The sequence below is a fragment of the Platichthys flesus genome, chromosome 23, assembly GCF_949316205.1.
Source record: "Platichthys flesus chromosome 23, fPlaFle2.1, whole genome shotgun sequence".
Taxonomy (NCBI): domain Eukaryota; kingdom Metazoa; phylum Chordata; class Actinopteri; order Pleuronectiformes; family Pleuronectidae; genus Platichthys; species Platichthys flesus.
The window spans coordinates 4,446,043-4,470,031 of record NC_084967.1 but is presented as its reverse complement, the minus strand read 5'-3'; the positions used below and the strand labels follow the sequence as shown (position 1 = coordinate 4,470,031).

The following is a 23,989-nucleotide window of genomic DNA, read 5'->3' as shown; positions in this document are numbered from 1 at the left end:
ACTGCACGTGCACATGTGCTGAAAGAGTTACATTTTTCATTTGAACTTCAAAGTTAAGTCAACTTCTGTTGTCAAAATAACTAAAATACGCATCAATAAATATCTTTTGTTGTTTGATGAGGTTTTTTTGTCATTTATTGTCATTATCTGTCATCCACATCACTATAATGTCTATTGAGGTGAGGGGGTTGAATATTTCTGATTGCAACTGTATATGGCCTGGGCCAAACACATGAATTAATGTGGGGTAACATACAATCTTCATGTATGACCTGTTTAGCACATGCAATATGCACTAGGGAGGAATATGTATGTATTATAGGCCTCTTATGTCACCTATGTGTCACCTTAAGGTGAGTAATCCTCATGGCATCACTGTTTCCCATAAATCCCATAGAGTCCAAGTGGGGACATGTGACTATGGGAGAATGTGCATGAAAAGAGGGTGTAAAGATTTATGCACACACACTGTGACAGTGACAGATATGGAGATAAAGAAGGGCATGATAAGCCATTAAGGTTCTTGGTCCCTGAAACAGAGATGTGATAGATAGACATGTGGGTAACATTTCCTAAATGGAGAAGCTATAAAATTATCAGTGAGATGGATCAGAAAATGGGGAGAGTTAGATTCCTATTCCCACTATATCTTATGTCAGTCTTCTGTTGTCAAACATGATGTGATTGATTAAATTGTGACAGAAAATCAGACATACAAACTCACTTCTGTTACTTCTGTTAAAAACCTTGTATTATTGAGTTAGTTAATCAGTCTCCTTTAAAGTTTTAAATAACTAGATAAGTGAGTGCATACCTCACCTCCTATCTCAAATTTTAAAGAAAGTGAGAACATTTTTGATTTGATAAACTCTGAAATTGAGTGGATTCTTCCTCAGGTCCTGCCACACCCCTCTAAACATTTTAAGGAAAATATTTCAGTAGAATTTTGTGTAAATTATGATAACTTATAAACACAAACGCAAATGAAAATGTAACGTCCTTGGTCGACGTTAATATAAAATAGGCTGTCAAAGTATGATTAAATTGGGAAAGTGAAAAATTCCTATTAGTTCAATGAAATCGCAGTCATACTGGACTGCTCATTACTTACAGAAGTTAATTAAAAATATATAATAAGGTGGTGGCTATAGGTCATATATTTCAAACTTATGCTGTCATTATGTGAGGGCTTTGTGATATATTTCATAATTAATGTCTCAATAATCTACAAAGACACTAATGACCATGTTGCCTTTCACCTTATAACCTGCCCCTGACAGGCAGAGCTGTGGTTCACCGTCAGAGAAGCATATGGACAAAAGATCATCATGCTGAGAGCGGTTTAAACCAGGCTGAGTGAAGGAACAGAAACCACATAACCATGTACTAACAGAAGAGTCAATCCTGAGCCACTGAGCAAAATGGAAAGAAGCTCATCTAAAATCTGAAACCTACTAATATGTTGTGTAGTTCAAGTTTTGATTAAAATAGTGCATTTCGTTTATTTCCTATGCATACTAATGCAAAATAGGATGTTTTGAACAAAATAATACTATGGTTGTGAGGTTTTACAGCACCTGTGCACATTGGAGACTCTAAGGGGAAAATTAAACATTATTCATTGGACCCAAACCTCACATTCAGAAAAAGGAAGTAGGGCACAATGTCTTTTTATTCCACTACTGCTCATTCTGTGACTACTCGACTTCACTTATTAATTCAGTGAGTACAGTAATTAATGAGGATCCGAGGCTTCTCCTGCAGGAGTATGAAAAATATTCAGATCAATTATAAATAGAAGGAGCAGCATCCAGAGTGGGACACACAATTCAGTCAATGCAAGATGGTGAAAAAGTGAGAGAAAAAATTCAAAAGTTCCAGAAAGAGAAAAATCTTCCTTTGAGCTCATCTGAATGAATGGATGCAAATTTGCATGTGTTGGTAAGGGCCACGAATCGACTGTACAGTACTTCAGAGGGAATATGTGTGTCTTCGAGGGCACACATCTGCATAGTCAGCTAAGTTTAGTTTGTGTGTCTGTGTGCTCTTTCTTACGATGGAAAGACTGAAAATAGACAAATGCCTGGAAACAGAAACAGACTGACAGACTGACAGAAAACTTCAGAGAGCTCGAAAACGGAAATATGAAGCACTGCAGATTCAGGTGCAGCAGAAGATAGGATATTTTCTTCCTAAGTGGCGCCGCTAGCAGAGATGAGCTACAGAGAAACTTATATAAGACCAACTTTGTGGCAGATGGTTAAAAACAGTCTCCTGCAAATCTCCCCGCTGCTTACGGCAGCACTGACGAGCCATGCAGCTTCCCCACGACTGTCAGTGCTCCTCAGTGACAGCCGGGATCCTGCTGCTCAGCAACACACACAAATGCAGGAAACTACACGAACACACACACACTTGCAAGCACGCAAGCGCGCATGCACACACAGTCTTGGTAGAAGAAGAAAACTGTTTGTCAAGCATAGTCAACACAAAAACAACACACATTCAAACACAAGCTTGTCTCCAATCCCCTAACGCTTCTCATAACCCCCAAAAAAATTGCAGAGCCAGCTGCCACAGTCCAGCCCTGAAAGAGGTGGGTGAGCGGGAAGAGGGGGAGAGAGAGAGAGAGAGAGAGAGAGAGAGAGAGAGAGAGAGAGAGAGCGAGAAAGAGAGAGAAAGAGAGAGAGACAGCAGACACCAGGATGCAAAAAGAGAAGGCCCCTGTTACTTATTCATGTGTCAGCTGAGAACGGGGGCCTGTGTCAAAACATTCTCCTCTGGTGTCTTTTCTTGACAGTAAAGCCTTGAGTATGCAGTCATCTATGTTGCATGAGACACAGGAGGGTATTTTTAGAAAGGGGCTTTTAGCCAAGGCTGAATTCACCATTGTTTTGAAATGGACTGATTAAAAGAAGGATCTGAGCCTTTGTTCTACTTTGGGGCAGATGGTCAGTTTCAGGAGATTCTATTCATAGTATAATTAAATAAACACCTCCAGGAGCAACTTCATATTTGACACTAAACTTATTACTGTTTTCTTTCACGCTTACTTCTGCTGAATACAGTTGGTAAAAAACAGAGGCTCATGCTGATCAAGGTACTTCAATCTAAATTTTGACTTCACAGGTTCATCCTCCTCCTTCCAAACCACCTGCAGAAACGTAACTTCCTGTCCAGCGGAGCAGTTTCCCAGGGAACAGGGACACCCACAAAGCTGAGTTGTTTAAAAAATGGAGATGAGCAGTATCTAACACCCCCTATGATGACATCAAGCACATACAGTATGTCATGTAAGGTTTACTGCAGCAAACATAACCCCACACTGTTTGAGCCCCAGATGGTCTCAGTCACCTGCTGGCCATGAGTCTACATCTGATGAGTCACTTAGACGCCTTTCCTCAGGGGCTCTGTTGGTTGGGGATGAAGCCGTGAGTGGCAGCCAGGGGAGTCATCATGGACGGACAAAAGCGCAGAGAATAATGAGCCCCGTGGGAGCTCAGTTTATGTACGCAGACTGATTCTGCCTCCTAGGATGTCTCTCTGCTGCTCTCAGTGTGCCAGCAGAACTTGGAGAGAGGGAGGTGCACTTGTGTACGTGTCTTGGGGAAGTGTGTGGCTGCATGTGTGCACCTTCCCCAATGAATGCTGGTAAATGAGAGGAGATGCAAAAAGGAAGGAAGAGAAGCGGGGACATTTCAACACACTTAGTATTCTTTCCAAATTATTTGTCCCAAACCGCACTTTAAATCCAGGTACCACCCATTTAAACCTTCTCACTGTGCTTCCACTTGCCAGGGACCAAACAGGAAACTGAACAGCAAACTTTAAAGACCATAACAACTATGAAGAGGCTTTTGTTTATGCACAAAGTACAGATTTTTCATTTATGCACAGTTACTATCACGATAACAAGTGTCCAGCTCTTAGTAAAACTCTCTGGGACACATTTGGATGCTTTCAGACCTGCACTTAGCACTGACCCCTTGTGATCGGATCTCTCAGGGTCTGATCAGAGGCTTGGATTAATGCAAGTTCGACACTTTCACCAAAAATAACAGCTGACTCATTTGAAGCCGAAGATGAGTCACAGGAGGCTTTATTTTCCAATCGTCCAAAGGGAAGCCAAACAGTCAGACCTCAGCATCACCTGCAAGGTTCAGAGGCTTTTAAGTATGTGTTGATCAGCTAAATGAGAAAAAACTTCAGGCCATCGGGGAAAGAGAAAGTAGACATTGTAGATTTGACTCACTGGCAGGCTCAGAATAAACGTTTGGCTTATCATTCCTGAAAAATTCTACAAAGTCAGTGAACAGATTATTTGAACTTGGGCCTTATCTGTTGGGGTTGTGTGTGGAAAAGTAGACGAATGCTCCTGGAGAAAGAAGGAACGGCTCATGGAGGGCAGATCCTGTCTCACAGAGCGAGCTAAAGCCAAGCTGAGGTGTGAAGCCCAGCGAGTAATCGCTTCGGAAATGAATTTCCCCCCTGAGCTTTGTCGTATGTCAGTGGGAAGTGACAGCTCAGCGTCTGACAATCACACAAGTCAGAGGGAGGCAGGGGAGCCGTCATGTGTGTATGTGTGTGTGTGTGAAACATTCATATAGTTTTGTAAGCGGAAAGAGAAGATGGAAAGCAGGAAGGAAACAGGGTTCCCGAGTACAAATCCTGATCCTACAGGGAGTGTGTTGCCTGCAGGCATCTTAAGGGGAAGCAGGCATCAATATTTCCTCATACCCCCTAGGGCCCAGAGCACTAACACCGACCTTAGCTGAGGAAACTGCTTTATTTTTTATTTATGTCAAGTCAAGGTGAGAGAAATTTTGAGCAAAACATATTTAAATGCTGAGATACAACACAAGCATGAGACTTGGCAAATGGAAGAGACAGTTCACAGGGTTCATATTTATTCTTATCCGAACTTTCCCTTGCCTGAGGTGTCAAAGTCTGACAGGCAGATCAGTCTGAGACAGACGGGGGGGGGGGGGGGGGGGGGGGGGGGGGGGGGGGGGGGGGGGCAGGTTAATCGCATATTCTCAACCTCCGGTCAGCCCCAATGTGTTTTGGCGCTCGACGGAACACAGATATGATCGGACTGGCTTGACTGACTGTTGTGACAAACGTGCTTTTGAGAGCACGTCACCCAGAGGCAGCAGGATTGTCTGCACTGTGTGAAACAAGTGGCAAAGACACAGATACAAGCAAGCACATCTGCAAGTCGTACTTCCCTCCATCTAAATGTGCCTTACGTAACCCCATGCACATTTATCCCATTAAGCTTTTCTTGAAACTGACTGAGGCAATCACACAGCAATCTGAAAGTCTAACCAAAATTACTGAGGAAACCAAACTTCATTTTTTAGAGTTATGTCATCTTGACTTAGAGTGTATTTATTTAAAGGCGCTATAAGAAAAGCTAAGTAATTGTTGAGAGCCATATCTGATTGCGTTTCAGACCTCCCACTCCTCTTAACACTGCAACTCATTAAAATCCTGGCAGAAGTTGAAGTTGCGACACTGGGAAATGTCAATGCATCAGTTGGTTCCCAGAGGCCTTTCTGAAGGCCTGCCATTGCAATCTTCGCTTGACAGCTTCAAATCAATATCACGTCTTGGATGACCCTGCGGCAGTGAGGTGGCCTGACTATCACCTCTGTAGGACATCAACTTATTTAGGACTTTCTGCTTTAGGCTTTGCTTCTCCTACTCGATGTGACGATGAGCAAATAAGACCGTGTGTTTGCACCATATCATCTGCTGCTGCCCAAAAGGTTTCCCCTTTTATTCCTTTCTGTCTTATCTAACTATATAACAAGTCTATATTTTGCATGTATCAATTTCTTCTCCAACACTATCCTCCTGCTGTTCTAGAAATCTCTGTCTGTCTTTTGTTACATCTGTCTGTGGAACACATATCTCCAAAACAATTCATCTTATTGACTTAACGCTAGGTATCTATATTGTGTAGGGCCCAAGGAAGTGCAGTGTTGAATTAAGCAGCTAACAGCTTAAACAGCTATTTGTGCCAACTTAAATCTGCAACCAGGATCAGTCAGACCAAGCAAACAGTCAGTTCCAAGCAGGGCACTGAACTAGTATCAATAAAGTGATATAGATATTCATACAATTCTCTATGTGCAGGTGCAAAGTAGCGCTTTAAACAAAGCAAAACCACACAGCTTTCATCTAGTTCATTTAAAAAAAAAAGAAGCAACATATGTTTAGATCTAAATAATTCCTTGAACCAGTTTGTTCTGATTACTTCTGCCCGTTTGCACGCCAAGTTGCTGGTTAGGTAGCTGTCACAGAGATGAATGCTTCAGCAGGCTTTACATCATTTCTATGCAATTGGCTCTTAGAGGATTTGCCTGCAGTTTCTTCTTGTTCAGTTTAAAACCTTTCTTCCATTCTCTTCACTGCTTTTCTCAGGCTCACGCATCACCGGCCGCAAAGACCAGTCGGGTGGATTTACCCTCGCAACGCACACCTGGCTGTAGCTAAAAGTGATTGGCAACCGGCGAAGTTACTGAGGCTTGTACTGTTGAAGCCATCGCAGGCTTCTCTGGAGAGGAACATCAGCTAAACGCCAAAAGAGGAAAACTGAAATGCAAAACGCAGACAGCGTATGCAAATGTGGATATTCAACAATGCGCTTTCATTCATTTGACGTGTCCTTGGAAAACCTAAACAGACGTGGGTGCGGTCCAAACAGGCATCAAACGCACGTCAGCAGAGCGAGCGGCGCCGTGTGATTGACAGACTCCATCCTTACCTGTCTATGTCTCCCTGCATCTCTTTGCTTCCTCTCTGGGATGTTTCTCTCGAAGAAGCCACGTCTGAGCCCCGGCCCGTGTTCCTCGCATACAGATGGAGGCCGCCGTCTGTGAGGTATCTGTGAGAGGAGAACCAATTAGAGGGGGTAGATGCCTGAGCTTAGTTTGACACTAAAAGTTTACTTACTTTAGATTTTTTCCAATTTCTTTATAATGAAAAGCAACAAATTAATTTGGCTTGACAAGAGATACGATACAGCCTAGTTTGATCAATGAGTAATCTGACTAATGAATTCTGTTTAGAAATGTATAACAAATGGGTGCATGATTAAGTGAATGTATGTTTCTTTGGATGCGTACATGGCAGTGAGCAAGTGGTGGGATTAGAGGCAACTGCCAGACAGCTATCAGACACGGCTGATAGGACATGGGGATCATTAGTGTTGAGCTAATTGAGCTAATAATTCAGCTAATCACCTTTCCCTCCTGATGTGTTGCTACATTTTCTCTTCTGACACATCTTTAACCCTATAGATGCTGAGCTCCATCACTCCTCGCCTAACTGCCACTTGCATCATCCCCAATTACTCCCTTTTGGGAAATCTTGAGAGCATGGATGCCAAGTGTGTGTTTCTGTGTGTGCCAGATGAACTGCTTTTACAGCACACCCACCACTTGCTCACGGCATTTATTGCTATTGAGAGAATGAAGGTCAGATGCCCACACTTGTGTTGTCACGACGTTTTGTGGAGGACACTGATTTATCTTCCCTCATTCATGTAATCTATTACTTGAACCTTTCTTCTCCAGGCATGACAAGCCAATGATAGCCTTGGTGGATGTCAGCAGGCTATTTGTATTGATCCACAGAGAGTGAAAAAATGTGTTGAGACCTTGGCAACTGTGTGAATACACAGCTAACCGTGAACAGAAATGTGTCACTTATATTCACGATGCTTCAAAAGACAAATGGTGTTTTAAAGGTGGCGTTTTTTAAGAAGTATGAGAAGGCCGATCTATTGTGTATTAAAGCTGACGTCTTCTGCTTTAGACATCAAAGCAAAGGTGCTGAGTTAATACCCATTCATGCAGTGGCCTTGAGACATTTCATCAGCATGAGCAGGTTGTAAAATGTACGTCAAGTACATATTTCTAGTTTACAAAGGCACATTGCCACAGTGTTACATGCACAAGTCACAATTACAAATCCAATGCTGCTTCACACCATAGCAACAAGCACGAGTGACGTCAAGTGATAAATGGTTCATGGTTAAAGTATCAAACAAATGCCTTCGCACCAATACTCAAAGCACTACTTTAGAATCTGCTCTCACTGTTAAATCTGTTATATACAGTATATATGAAAACTAAAAACTTAGGTTTGCTAGGGGTTATGTACCAGATGATTTCAGGGCTGAGAGCAGTGACTCCCTGAAGCGTTGCCATCAGGTTGCTGTGCAAACTCAGGTCTGTTTTACCTTTTGAGAAAGCCAGGCTAGCTGTTTCCCTGTCTGCTGACTGTAGATATTTTTAAGTTATTATTTTCCAAAATGCTGATTGATTGATATAAGGTGAATAGTAAATGATTTAGTATGTTTTAATACTTGATATTAATTATTTTGTTAGACTAAAAGTTTGTTATCCTCAGTTCACATTGTAAAGCTGCCTATATTTTCAGGTTATAAACACCTAAGTAACGCTGATTTCTCATTTATGAAATAAGTTTAGTTATATATGTGACTATACCTGTAATTTACTTATAGGGTAGGCTTATCAATAAGCTTTGTTAATAGCACTATTAAAGCAGAAACTTGGAATTAGTCAGTGTGTCAGTGGAGGCTAACATGCTTATCCTACCCGCTGGTGATCTCATCCATCCGGCCGTTCTTCCCTAGGATGTCCCCATCACTCATGTACCCTGCCACCTCCATCTGCTTCCCTCTCTCCAGCCCTCCTTCTCCCTTCTCCCCCTGCTCAGCCCCCCTCGACCCTGCCGCTGCTGCTCGCCTCAGGGGGGCACTGTACACAAACCTGGTGGCGTCCGAGTGCCCACTGTAGCGCCCTGTGGTGGTGCCAGCCCCTGTCGAGCTGGCCCTGGGCGCAGCATAGCTGCTGGGCATTGAGGGAGCTTCGCCTGCCTGGAGACGAGGGGTCTGGGTTTGCCCCAGTCGCCAGGCCATGGGGGAGGAGCGGGTAGTGAGGGCTGGGAGACTTCGCCCATTGACCTCAGTGGTTACCGTGGTGTCGAAGGTTGTTTCTAGTGTACTGTGGAGAGAGAATGGTAGAAAGAAAGAATAATGGAATTATATGTAGAATATTATTTATTTCTTCTAATTATTCTATCATTTATCATCAGCATGGTGTTTTCTGACAATTGCAAACCTCTCTTAAAGGCTCTGTGAAGAACCCCTTTTGTAAAGTGGCTCCAATAGACCAGAAGCACAAGTCTGAAGCCATCACAGCTGCCATCATATCAAGTGCACTCCTGTGTGAAGGGCAAGTCATTCAGGTGAAAAGCTCACGCATATTTTCAGAGGAGAGCTGCCACTCCCTTCAAATCACAAGCTTGTTCTTCTAACATTACTTTGTGTGTGTGTGTGTGTGTGTGTGTGTGTGTGTGTGTGTGTGTGTGTGTGTGTGTGTGTTTGTGTATGTGAGTGTGAGAGTGACCTTCCCACAAGGCTCTTCCTTTCAGCGTGTTATGTTGAAAGGGGAGTAGAAAGTGAAAAGCCCCCATGAGAACATATGTCAGACCATCATGGTACATCACAAACAGAGAGTAGAAGAGAGGAAGTTGTTTTCATACGACTAACAAGTGCATTTCACACAAACTTTTCAAATGTCACAGGAAATACAAATCGGAATGAGGCGCATTTTCCTCCTGCATATCAGGAAATAAATGAGTCACTGTCCTGCTCAGCCTTTTTGAAAACAAGTAGACAAGTGATTTTTCTTTCTCGATCTGTAGTCATACAATGAATAGAAATGTATGTGGGGGGAGATAAGACGTGGGATAGTGGGTGCACGCTGGGAACAAACCAGCAAAGAAAGCAGCCAAGACAAGGAATGAAACCTGAGGGAGGGAGACAAAGAGGACTGACTCACTATCCTGACTATTCTTCATTAGCCCCGCAACAGCCAAATCCAGTCGTTTATTTTTCTTCCTCTAGAGAACAATCTGAAAATGTCAACTTCAGCTTTTGAAGCACATGACCAAAAAGATCCTTGCCAGATTATTTTGATTTTGGGCAAAAAACGAAGCGAAACCCAAACGATGGGATCAGTTCCTAAGTGCTGCAGAGCACTCACCCACCAAGCCACTGCAACTTAATACATCACGGCAGCCGTGGTACCTAACTGGAGCTCTCTCTGCTGGGAAGAAGAGTGCACTGCAGTCACATGATGAGAGAGAGAGAGAGCAGACCTGATATAAAACCAGACCCTTGGTTTTTCCCTGAGTATAAGCTTTGGATTTGCAGCCTAGTCACAAATATCCCTGAGTAAACAAAATAATGGTGTGTTGCATTACATATATTATAAATCACCATGGAAACAGGACTGTCACGTATAGCGGAAGTGTAAATAGGATTATGGCTTCAGATGTGCCTGCTGGTACAGATTCTAACACTATTCACAATATAGGGATATGATGTTTGTATGGTACACTAAACTGTTGTGTTATCAGCATATTCATTTTAATTGAAGACACACTTTGTGTCAGCACGCACCTGCGAGTGATAAGGCAATACAGTACAACTGCTGTTTTACATTTGAATGATTCTGATTGGTTTAAAATATACATGAAACCATACAGGTTTAAAGTGAGTGTAGCAGATGATGCAGTTGAAGCAGAGGACAGCAGCTGGATAAGTGGGAGGAGACGCCTCTTTATGTGTGGATGCCTGCCTACACTGGCCTTCCTCCATGAGGTGACAAAAGCACATGACATCTGAAATCCGTGTCTCACACATAAAAGTGAGAAAGGTGTGAGAGTGGGCATGGGGATGTGTGTACGTGTGTGTGTGTGTGCATGTGAAAAAGGACAGAAGACCTCACTCACTGTAATGCCAAGTGCCAACATGAGAGGGTCACTAATGCCAGCAATATTCACGCCACATCTCGATCACCACCTCCTCAAATCAACCCACACTCACACACAGACACACACAGAAACCCAATGACACACGCAATGCCATGCTAGAATGCGGCGAAGCCAAATGAAACCGCTTATCTGGCGAGCGATCGCAGGCGAATATGGAAATGCAGAAATCAATTTGCTACGGTATAGAAATCAAAATCATTTAACCATTCGTACACAATGTAGTCTGCTAAATCAGCTTATCTTTATCTCCAGGCGGCAGAGAGAGAGAGAGAAATGAGACAGATAAACTGAAATATGAATTTGTGTGCATATGTCTGTGTGTTGCAGTCACGTTAAGTGTGCGCAAAAAGGATATGGCAGAGTTGAGGAGAGGTAGTGGTGAGAAAGGTGCACACCTGCCACACAATTTAAAAGATTTAAAAGACACAATTGTCAATAAAATAATTGGGTATCTTCAACATATTACAATACAAACAAACTAGTATTAGACTTAAATCCTATACTACCATTAAATCATTGGTAATCTATATTACTGGTTTTCAAAATGAATGCCACATTTCTGGTGAAAAGAGACTATCTGGTGAAAAGCAGAATCAAACCCAAAATAAGTCCTAACAGAGGGCGACTATCTCGTGTTAAGCCAAGAGCTCAGCAGGAGAAGAATCCACGTTGACAGCGGGGAGTTGCTTATTGCTGAGCATTGCTCGATATAAATACGCAGGAACTTTCTCTCGCAGCTGCTAATGAGGCCTGAGACTTGAACATGCGTTTCTTGTGGAGGTTAGTTCAATGATCTTGTTAAGACCCGACGCTGCAGCGTGACTTCAGAAGCCAGCTCCGCAAATGTCATGTACAGTGTATTTGCCACAGTACTCACAAAAGCAGTTAATTAATTATTTTTGGAGCTACATGGTAATAGTGAAATTGATACAGTCAGTGGCCACGGATCAGAGTTTTATTACAGCGCAAGACACAAACAGGATTCTCAGTTTCACTGTTTGCCTCGCCTTCAGAATAAACTGGAGCTGCCCAAGTCACCCCCAGCCCTCGTATGGAGCTGGTAGGAACTCGAGTGCATTCTTTACAATAAGCTGAGAGTTTATTAGAAGTCATAAGACCCAGCAGTGTCCACAATCCCTCATACAATACAAACAGGCAGACAGATATTAAAAGAAAGAGGAAGAGCCATCCAGAGCAACTGCTCACCACCATCACAGCACCCATCCTCAATCTGGACCCCGAGACAGGTCCCGCCACATCCCTAGCACAACCATCTTCCATCATACAAGAGAACAAATCAGGTATGTTTAGAGCTTCCATGAAGTACTACTCCCTTACCACCCAAAAAATAGCCAAAGCTCTATTGAGGCCCTGGTCCCTGTTGTGGAAATGCAAAGAGTTCCTGCAGCGTCTTCGTAGCAAATAAGAAACAAGGCTATGGAATAAAGATCTTGTAAGGGAGTGCCTCATATTAGCTTCCTGGGGCTGCATCATGTAGCTTCTTTCACAAGTGCATTGAAAGTGTTTCTGGGTTCGACCCATCATTACCGTCGTTTTGGACTTCTACTATGTTTCTGCAATCATTGCAAATCTCTTGGTATTTAAGTATCAGCTAAATGTACAGAAGAAAAAAAAAAAAACATGCACACAAACAGGACCAATGGCGATCTCCTAAATTGCAAACCAATGAATAATTTATCAGCCACTGTTGTCTCTGTGCTCCAAATGTAAACACAGAAATAAACAAATACAACCGGGTGAAGCAATTATGTTTAAATGTCACCCGGCATTTGCTGAATCCCCCCTGGGACTAGACATGGATCTGTCTGGGCTGCGTAGACAGGGAGCCGGGAGCAGGGGGAGATTTCCCTTCTTCTGTTTGCTGTGCCGGGTTTGACCTTGGTGATCAAAGCATTTCTCTACATATGGACCTGCTTCCTTTTCCTTCCTATGCCAATCAGTATGAATTTTCATGACTAGGATGGAAAGAAAACAGTAGATGGGAATTAAATCAGCTTTCTTATTCAGTACAGACTGTCTGTGGAGGACCCTACACATCTGTTTCCCTGATGAACATGGTGGAAGTGAAATGAGTTGCCACGATGGCTGCTGTGTCAAAGTGGCAAGGTCAGACAGGGCCTCTGAAACTGGAGCTTAACCACAGATATTATTGGAACAGGGGCTTTTTGGACTCGGTCAATAACTTCCGGTAACATTAGCTGCCATTAGCTTCCAGGCGAGACACACCTTACTGGGGACTGGTTGGATTTTCACTCAGTCTTAATCCGAACAGACACAAGAATGTTTGCGGTCTCTATGGAGCAGAAACTTAAAACTAATATTGCAGTTTATAAGAACACAAATCATGACAACTACAATGTAATCAACTAATTTGTGATATTTTCAAAACTGTTTATCTCAAGGCACCTAAAATGTAAAAACCTACACTATTTCAAATGATATCTAAATTTAATAAAAAATATTTAGATGTTGTGTTCAGGATTTTATTTGCTTTATGGACAGATGGAGTTTTTTTTTGTGCTGCAATGCAATTATAAGACAGATGCGCCAAACATCTGTCTTTACTGTATTCCGGTTTTTTGGTGTGTGTGTTTGTAGGGGGGGTAGACGCCACTCACCATGAATTATAACATCCCTGATTTGAGGCTTCCTGTGGCCATCTTCAATATTGATTACAGATAAAAAAGGCGACCAATGCTCTGTAGCCACTGTGGTTGGGACTCATCAACGTAAGAAATGTTGTCGATCACAGTGGCACGTTCACAAAAAACAGCCACAACATTTGATTCTGCAGTTTGAGGTTCTGAGTTGAGCTTCAACAGCACTTTGTGCAGCAGTGGCTCAATTAAAGTTTCAGAAAGATAGCTGCAGCTGGGGACAGCACTTATACTTTAAAAATAGAGAATAATAACTAATAAGTACACTTACTTACTTACTTGTTTAATAAATTATAACTAATTTATCATTCTATCCATTGAGTTAAAGTGTGTGGCTTCACCTGCTGAAATAGGGACAAAATCCAATGCTAATATTAAAAAAACGAAAAAAAGGCCACAAAAATAAAACAATGTGACATTTATATATTTTGATTAGACACCTCAACACCAAGTTGTAAAGGCCATGATACAAAGGCGGGATCCCACAGAAGGTGGAGAGAGCGAGAGACAGAATGATGAATATGAAAGTCATGTCTGCTCGAGCATAACAGTGATTAATTACTTAAGGTGCTTCAAAGCGTCACGGTGATTACAGCCATTTCTTATTCAGGGTAGAGATTAGGACGGACTGGCCAGGCTTTGGTCATGGACAGAATTGGCATGCATACTCAGAAGCTATTGTCACATTCAGAATATAAACACGTAGAGAGTGGGGACAGACGGTGGCTCACACTCAGCAGCCGACTTCTCTTTTCTTCCATTTAATGTAATGGTAGAAAACAATGCAGTAATCCAGACATTATTTCACTGATGCTTGCATCTTAGTGCCTATTGCGTCTCCAAATCAAACACAGACACCGTGTACGATGCTTGTGCCGGGGCTCGTGGCAATTTATCTGATGCATGAGAATGAGAATTGCGTCTTCAGACCAATCAAACCCCTCACACCCCACCTCTGTGTGGCTCCCATTAGATTACATTTATTGGTAAGACAATGGCACTGTATTGATCATGCTTGCCTGCAACCCCTCTGTGGAATGAAAGAATTAGAAAACAAACACACGCGCACACACACAGATACCATCTGTCATGGCTGTCGGCAGCCTGGCCACCATCTTCCTCTGCACATGGGGCAAAACAGACAAAAATAATAGACTGAGGAGGGAAGCAGAGGGATGAGCAGGGAACCGTTTCCCGCGGAGCTGACATAAACCAACGGTTATCATTTTGGTCTTCGCCTGAGTCTCTGCACTGTGCGTTATGAGACGCCTTGTTGCCCATGGCTCACAAATGGGACAGTCTTTTTAGGTGCTGGTTGTCCATCAGCTCCTGAATGTCATTACATGTGTGCCAGCTGCTGAGGAGGGTGATGCCTGTTTTTAATTAAATCCAGAGTAGGTGGAGGAGAAGATGGTGATAGAGGGAGAAGCATTAATACTGGGAGAAATGCTGTATCTCCCGGTTGGATCAGTGTGATAAACCCTGTAGGGTGAGTCACAGATTTTTAAATCTCTGAAAATCATTATATTTACCAAGGACAATAGATGCACAAGGAGACTGACTTGGATAATTTGCTGACACACAACTGTGAGCACAAAGGAAGCTCTTTTCTTCTGCTGCCTTCTCTTTGGTTATTTTCAGTGTCAGTCGTGACATGTGTGGGTGGTCTTCTGAAGTTTCTCTTTTGTCAGCAGTGACATGTTTCTGAAGTTGAACATGTCTCTGTTTCTCACCACGACATATGTAAAAACACCAGTTGAAAGAAAGTCTGAATAGACTTCAGCTCTTGATGCTAAATGTTGCTGTAGTTGGCAATACACATGTTATCTGCTTTATCTATTCTGTAAAATAAATAACAGAAGTGTTTATATCAGCAAATCAGCCAACATAAATTTCAGTTACCAAAACTGTGAAAGGCTCATATATACGTTATTATTGGCCAACCTACAAATCAGCCGGGCCCTAATACATATTTGATTGTTCTTGCTGAGGGTCAAAGGATCTATCTTTTTATGACGCTGCTAAACCAATTTTTCATATTCCTATCTACACAGATTACATTAATAATGTAACAGGGGTAATTACCACCTATTCAACCAGGCCTTTGGTCTCAGTGAATGCCGTCAGTAGTGCTCAATTGATTTCTGTTCTTTTATGTGTGGAATTCTTTTCTTTTCTTTTTCCTTTATGTCCCTAGTGACACATGTACAGCGACCTTGGACCTCTTGAAAGGCGCAATAAATAACACAATTATATTTATTTTATATTACATAAAACACATTCAAGTTATTATTATTATCATTATTATTATTATTATTATTAACAAACCTTAAGAGAATTATAAGACTGGAGCTGTTCGAATGTTTGCATAAATAGTTGAATACGACTTGTACTGTTAAGCGCTTTGAATGGTTGAAAAAAAAGATATTGATGTGTCATATCCTACGTCACACAGAGCTGTCAGTTAGCTGTAATAGCTTAAACTGTGGCTTTTATGAAATCACCACTGACAGCAGGCTCCATTTTCTTTGCATTTGACTGATCTATAAATCGGTTTATAATTGAAAGTGCAAGAAGTCATGCAGAAAGCCAGGTGGGGGGTCGACGCTTTGAAGCCGACCGCTACTACAAAATGCGGTCGGCTGAACTCACTAAATATTAATCTCACATTGATATAAAATAATTATGAAAAATCACATCAGAAGGTGAGCACCGTAAATGAGGCTATTTGACTGTTGTCTTAATTAAATGTAGAAGGTTAAAATTAGCTGGATAGAAAATCCAATGTGGAAGCAGGTAACAACGTAAATAATGTGATGCATTTTAAGTTTTGAAGGCATTTGTGGAAACTCTATTTTAGAAAACAACTTGCAAACAATGACACAGGCGCCCAAGTTTGCATCATTATTGCATCTTAACAGGGATGACACTCAGTATCTACCCTGATTCGTTATACTCCTGTCACCCGACCTTTTTCCAGAGGAAAACAAACAACCTAATCAACATGGATAATGAATTACAAGTGATGCTGACCTTGATTTCTATTCCAGCAGCTGTTGTACACATGCCTACATGCTCAAAAGACAAGCTATGATAGTGATTTCTGACACTTCCCATGAAAAAGCTCATGCCCAGAGTACACTATGTGTTCATTTGATATGTGTTTTTATTAATGCAAGGATGGAATTCAATTATTTGGGGGGGGGCTGCCGGTTTATGAGAAAGCAAAGGGCAGCACAATCTGTGTACCTACCTGTGGGTAATCTGTGTCCCCCGTAGACTGGACATGGTTTCTTCCAGGTTCTGCCGCAGGTCTGCAATGTTCTTCACCGTCCTCATGCGTCTTGCCTCAGGGTCCTCTCCTGGAGACACATAATTCATATGATGTACTTAGACGTTTGGAGCTGCATACACACAAAGCGCTTGCCCATTCTTCACGAAAGCTACACATGCACAAACACGCAAATGTAGAAGTGATGGGGACATCTGACATACAGAGTTTCATGGGATGTCAGTGAATGTCTGCGTAGGGAGAACAGAACAATGACCAATCACGATGACCGCCAGCATGGCTGCACATCCCTAAACCTAATTTAGAGAATCTAGATGAAATACAATAAATCATCTCGTCAGGCTGCACAACATGCAGTTCTTTTATTCTGAAATCTGGATATTATTTGACACAGTATTGACATTTCTCCTTCAGGGCCGATGCAGAAATGTCGTGCCATGACACCACGCACTCTATCGGTTTGCTCCGAACACAGTTTTGCCTTCAAAGGCAAACTCTTGTCAGAGCTCCTGTGTTTCTCTGTCAGCCACGACGGAAATCGCTGCCACTTCTGTCCACCATCGTCTGTCTCACCCCGCAGCAGCACACAGCTATGAAAGCACTTCATATGCTTTATGTCCCTCACAGTTCCCCGTTTGAAGACATGGGGACTTGTTTTTCTGAGGCATTAGGACTGCTCTGAAGGAGTGCTGCTAATAAGCACAGGGTGGGCAACATTTCACGACTGTGAGCTGTGGGCACACAACAAAGTATCTGCCTCTCTGCTCCAATTAAGCCTCTCTGTGGGCTCGTCGCGCTCGGATACGGGGGAACGGGTAATTAAAAAGTGGAACGAGACACGGACTGGATGCAGGTCGCACTCCTTTCCAGTTTTGAGGTGCTCTCGGAGGAAAACCTTCTCAACTGTGGAGATGAACGATGTGGTGCGATACATTGTGATGGTGTGATAAGCACGAGAAGCTGTGTTCTGTCACCTGTGCGCTGATTTCAGTGCTCGGAGCAGAAATACTATGGTGATTACAGTGACTGGGGGAAATGGGAGAGCAGTAGCAGGTTGGAGGTTTAAAAAGGCCCGGAGCGACTCCTGTGGCACAGCTCAGTGCCAGGAGAGGAATACTGGTTCAGGTGTTTATATGCAGGAATAGGAAGCAGGTTGAAATGGGAGACAAGCAGAGAAGCTTAGGCAGTTCCCCTGGATAACTACAGTATAAATATGTCTGAAAAATCCACTTTCAGAGTTGAACATGGATACACTTTCGAGCAAAAGAAACCAACACATACTTTATTTTTATTTGAACAAATACTGACATTCTGCAGGAAGCGGCTCTACTTTCTCTCTTAGGCATTTCTACAGTTCCTGTTTTTCAAAACACTATAAAAAAAACGATCTGATTTGAACAGAATTGCCATGACGCTTGTGCTATGTAGCTGACTGTAGTCTTCTTGTTTTGCTGTATGCTGTGTGACAATGCATTTTGTTAGAGTCTCTTGGTTTACCAGGTACAGCGATGTGCAGAAAACTGCCATAAGGGACACTGACATTGAATTTATCTCCTGAATAAGTCAGACTTTTAATGGACATGGGTGTCCTTTGACCTTTATAATTCACTATACTTATTAAAATATATATATTACATGTGATCATGTTAACCACAAGATCATTCACTACACAACTGAAAGAGGTCTGGGATCGTTGAATTTTTAAATAACTCCAGTGACTAAGCTGTAAAAACGCACATCAAAGTCCAACTGTTACAAAGAGGACCAGGTTTTTACCCTGCAACTGAATTTAAGGCTCAGTATGCATTTAAACTGTCTCAGTCAAGTTATCTGTAGACCTCAGGACTAACAAAAATCTGAAAAATACAATATTGGTGTTTGAAGAATCTTGCTAAAAATTAAGTCAAGACCTGACCTCAATTATACTGGAGCACAGTGTCATGACCGCGCAGGGAACTGAGCATTCTGGCATAATTGAGGTCGTTCTTTGTCCGTGCAGAGCAAACACCCTGGAGGTTGTGTGAGGCTGAGGTGGTCACACGTGCTGTTAGCTTCTAACACCGTATCAGAGGTCCACTTTATGGGCACTAATTAGAAATCGATGATGCTTCACTCACTAGACCAAGGCTGACATGCAATCATGATGACAAACATTCATTCACAGCCAATGCGGAGAAACTTCTGTGCCCCTGAACTTCATGTCAGGACAGAACTTGTGGAACAGTCATGAGACACAAAAACTCCCCTTTGAAGCCCCGAATAATTCGCTGTCGACACCCTTTCTCGCAGCTCCTTAGTGAAGGAAGATGCAGCTCATGAATTTAATGAAAACTGGATTTCTGGACCCCAAAATTCATAGCTCCAGTTATTGTATTTACTCTTTTTCAGTTCATCTTCCTTTTTCTCGCGTCTTCTCTGCTCCGCTCCTCCACTCCGCAGGGCCCCTTCAAGGAAGATCCAATTAAAATCCCATTATCAAGTGACACGAGGAGGACCTGGCTTCAGTCATGGATGTGGATCTGGTCTCCCTCATGAGTGGACACGTCGTGCGATGTTGAGAGACAGCCTCGAGCGCGTTTGTTCATGATCCTCTTGTGTGTGAATATGTGAGCAGTCCACTGCTGTGAAGCATAGGTCCCCCTGCACTGTAGGATAACTGGGATGAATTTGCACCTCACCGGCAAACCCACATTACACACAAACACATTCACACAGTTTGATTCTTTGCATTAGAAATCTACTATTCATTCAGAGAAACATTACCTTTAAGTAATTTAGCAGCTCATCCCCCTTGAGGAGAATCCCTGCCCCTCATATCCTAATGTAGTGGCTAGTTAAACACATGTGTGCTTAGCTGCTGCTTCTACAAACATTACAGAGAGGTGAAGAGTCACGCAGCATTCATTAGGATCCAAGCTGCTCTCCAGCTCTTGGCCCAGTGAGGACGTGAAGCAGCCAAACAGGCCAGTGTGGGGGTTTGAAAAGGGCACAAGAGAAGACAAGTCACACACAGAAACACAGAAACACACACACACACACAACACACATCACAACCTGCTCAGACTGCACAGCCAACTTTGTTTCGGTATGCCTTTCCTGAAAAAGATCCACAGGGATCAAAACATTGCCCCTAGGCACATGTTTATGGGATTTGCTGATTCAATTTTAATCAGGTTTGAATTTTATTTACAAACAAAATCTAACTTGATTTAATTTCCATTGAAGTTAATTGAAAGACTTAAGTATACAATTTAATTTTTAGTTTAAACAATTAGCAACAGACAAAAAAAACAAACAAAACAAACAAACATAAATTAATAAATAAATAAAGCCAATGATTACTGTTTTTGAGGATGCTGGGTGGACTACATTGCACTATAGGAGGCATGGTCGTCCCTGTTATGGCCCCTGGGACCAGGAGGAGAGAGTGAACAGAGGGAAGAATGCTGCACTTCCCCTATCCTAACCTAAACCTAATTCTAAACTGAAATATCCTCACAAAGATGTTTTCAATTTAAAATTTGACTAAACAGCCATAAAAGGACACCACAAAACCACAGCTGTCGAACAAATGCTGCTCGAGATAAGAGTTGACACAACATAATGCAAATCACTGCAGTTTGGGACTGACACATTTACACACACACTTCATTTCTGGTTCACTCTCTCCCCCTTTCTTTCAATAATGCATTCTAGCACATAATGATGCCCCTTGCTCCAGCGCAACACTATTAGGGAACCATCCCACCTTCAAATCATAATACACGCAAACGCATTACAACCCAAACATGCACACAGACCCAAAAACAAAAAGACAACTGTTTACTGGTTGTAGCATTTTGCCGCAGATCAGCCTTGATGAAGCTTTGGGTGTCAGTCACTGCATCCGCTCATAGAATTTTAAGACCCTTATGCTAAATGTGTTTCCTAACAGGAGTTGCAGCACCCAGAAAGCTTGTTAATACGTATTAATGGGGCAGATACTTCCCGAGGCTACGAGCCCAGACTGCAGCGGCAGCAAATGGATCCTTAGGAAGCCGACTTCGAGAGGATGAATGGACTTTTTAAAGACTGAAATGGATTCTCGACTGTGAATAGATCATAAAGGTCCAGGCCAAAAACATGTAACTTCTGTAAGATGTAAGTCTGGTCTTAAGCAAGTGGAATGCAGCTCAATCAGAGATCAGTAATCGACTTGACCAGTCGAGGATACCTCTTTACCGTTAAGGATCGTTGGTTAAATGAAATGTTGTCCATTGAGTTTTGATTGATCTGACGGAGCTCTGCTGGCAGCCTTACATAACTTAGTCATAACTGAACTGATGCCATGTTTGAAAGAAGAGGTGGTGGCTTTCGTTCATTAGCTGTTTTCAAGTCTCCACTATTTTCTTTTCCAAAATGTACTTCATCAACAGTGCCCCTCAACTCTTTGTTTGTTTTTGTCAACTAATGCTTCCAGCTACACTGAATGTGCCTTTGGTAAATCCTCAAGGGTTTGGGTGGATTTGGTCATAAGGTCTTCTTTTGATTGATGACAAGGAAAAATGCCCTACTACAATCTAAAGAGCCCTGTCAACTTGCTGTGCAGTCATGAAGGGAGTTTTCTTCATGAAATGATTCTCAGTTATCCACAGGACATGTTTTCCTCTGGCTGATTTTTCTTTAACACCAATCTCTGATATTCCTAGACTTTCACTTTTGTGTGCCTCGTTTCTATCTTTTTCACTTGCATCGTCACCTCTCAACTTGTCACGGACAAAAGTCAACTCCACTATAATCTAAATGGCAGCTCTTGACTCTTAAACAACCCGGTGCCTTGTGTGAGATCGTTTGCACGTGAACTAATGTCAAGATGACAAACAGCCGACTGGGAAATTCTAAATTCGAGCCCTTGCAATTTGGTTGCTATGTGTTCTGCAGACTATAATTTAAACAGAGTTCTTTAAATATTGACATAAACCTACTCAAATAAGTGGGGACACGGCACTTTAATGTAGTATCTGTTATTTCCAGATTGAATGTGCAAAAGAACAGAGGATGAAGAAATGTGTAACTGCACTGGACTGTATGCCCTAAATAAAAAATAACCTGCACACACTCACACTCACACACACACACACACACACACACAGGTGTAATAATAAGCTATATTGATCACATTGGCTGTGTGATTCACAGGCTGTGAGGGAGGTGCAAGTAATAGAAGCTGTTCCTTTTCAGTGGAGGTGGTGTTGATTTTCCATCATGTACAGTACATCTCAAGGTATTTCGGTTTTATGCTGCATCATGCCTCAACCTGCTTAAAGGAAATCAGCAACAATCTGGTCATTGCCAGAGCTCACGCTGCCATGCAGTGCATTTTACTATATGCTTAATCTGTAGAGTCACAATAATCATCTCCGCTGTCACAGTTACTTAAAAAATGGCATTATCAACCGAAGCTCCTCCTCCCACGTCCCTTTGCTCTGACATCAAAGCCAGGTTTGTACATCAGGGCTCATTCAAAAAGCACATAGAGCACCGTGCACCGGGAAATCTGACTTTTACCATACGCCATGTTGAGCCCCTGTAAAATTGATGTTTATAAAGCTACTGTCAAGCAAAGCGTTGTACCAGTGGGAATAGGTTAGACACAGTGTGCCACTGGAAATTCCCAAAAACGCCTAACATTGCTGCACAGTGAGCAGGGTGCCTCATTAACTGAAAGGACGCGCATGAGAGATTTTTCTCAGTCTGTGTACATGAATGAAGAATTTACATTTGTGTGTGTGTGAATGACTTGCGCAAGGGAGGTTGTGTGTACTCATACAGCACAACCCAGCTCGTGTAGTTTTCTAAAATAGGCTCTTAAAATGCTAATAGTGTTCTGAGGACTAGGCTTCCCCATCACGAGGATTAAGAAAATAACCAGCTTATTTAAGGGTTTTTCTGCCATGACATTCTCATATTCTGCTCATTAGCATTTTGTCTAACAAAACTTTGTTACATAATATGAACATAAGTTATTTTTGTTCCCGTCAAAAGTCTCCACTTTGTGCTGTTGTCACAACTCTAAAATGTTGTAATAAAAACAACCAAATGATTTCTGTCTACACTATACATGCTACTTTTATTTCCTGGAGATGGCTGAGACCATATGGACTTACGTGGGCGGGGTTGTTTGTGCAGCACCTTCTCCAGGTCACCCAGCATGGTGAGGATCACCTCCTTATCCAGCTGAGCCGTTCCCTCACGAGGACCTCCCCCTGAAACCTCCTCTTCTGCCCAGTAGCCCCCATCCTTCTCCCTGTCTCCCTTCTTCCCACCACCCCTGCCTGCTCCTGGCTCCTCGTCTGAACGCCCGCTGCTGCCCTCCTCATCTGTTCCTGCTTCCTCCCTGGACTTCCGCTGGAGCTCAGTCCTTGAATGGCCGCTGTATGATGCCCGCTGTGGCCGCCCGCCTGCAGCTGTGCTCCGCCAAGGGACAGGGATAAGGGAATGCTCAGACTTGGAAAGCACCTTAGTGAGGGAGAGCGACAGGGATCGAGTCCTGGTTCCCCGTACACCTCCGCCTCTTGTGACAACCTCCTTCCTAGGGCTCCCCTGCAGGCTGCCCCCTGCCCTCTGCTTGGAACTTGAATACACTGAAGAGTTCTGAGGTTGGGAAACATGAGAAGGTGGATCGTCGAGCTCAAAGGCGTACACCCGCTGCTCGCCGTCGCTGAGCAGGGTCAGATTCGTGAGTGAGCGCTGCTTGATCCGCAGGTTGAGGTTGTCGGGGAGAGGCTGGGCAGGCCGCCGAGCCGGGCTGCCCCCCTGATACACCGAGAACTCTGCTCCTCTCTTCATCTCTGCTCACTGCTCCCCTTCCCTCTCTCAACTTACCTCTTTACCTCCGGTGGCTCGGTGACTGAAACTGCACATGCGAGTGGATCTACCTGTGCGTGGCTTTCCGTTTCACATCTTGGCCGCACTGTCACTGAGAGAGAGGATGGAGTGAAGGAGGCAACGGTGGACGGGGGAGGCAGAGAGATGTGTCGCCGCGTCTGACACCACCTGACTGAGGTCCAGTCTTCGCAGGGCTGGAGGGAAAGAGAGCACAGGGCGAAGAGCAGAGAGAAACCCTCCCTCTCAGGCATGTAGGTAGAATCCAGATCCATCCTTG

The 23,989-nt window shown here is 43.0% G+C and overlaps 1 protein-coding gene across 4 annotated transcripts in view; it reads right to left on the bottom strand.

Moving 5' to 3' along the window:
* Positions 1-23,989, bottom strand: part of nav3 (neuron navigator 3) — a 181,751-nt gene that overhangs the window by 46,226 nt on the left and 111,536 nt on the right. For all 4 annotated transcript variants that reach the window (XM_062382744.1, XM_062382745.1, XM_062382746.1 and 1 more), the window contains 3 exons: positions 16,807-16,915; positions 8,631-9,038; positions 6,773-6,892 (listed from right to left, as the gene is read on the bottom strand). In XM_062382744.1, the coding sequence (XP_062238728.1) occupies positions 6,773-6,892; positions 8,631-9,038; positions 16,807-16,915 (637 nt within the window). The remainder of the gene's footprint in view (positions 1-6,772; positions 6,893-8,630; positions 9,039-16,806; positions 16,916-23,989) is intronic.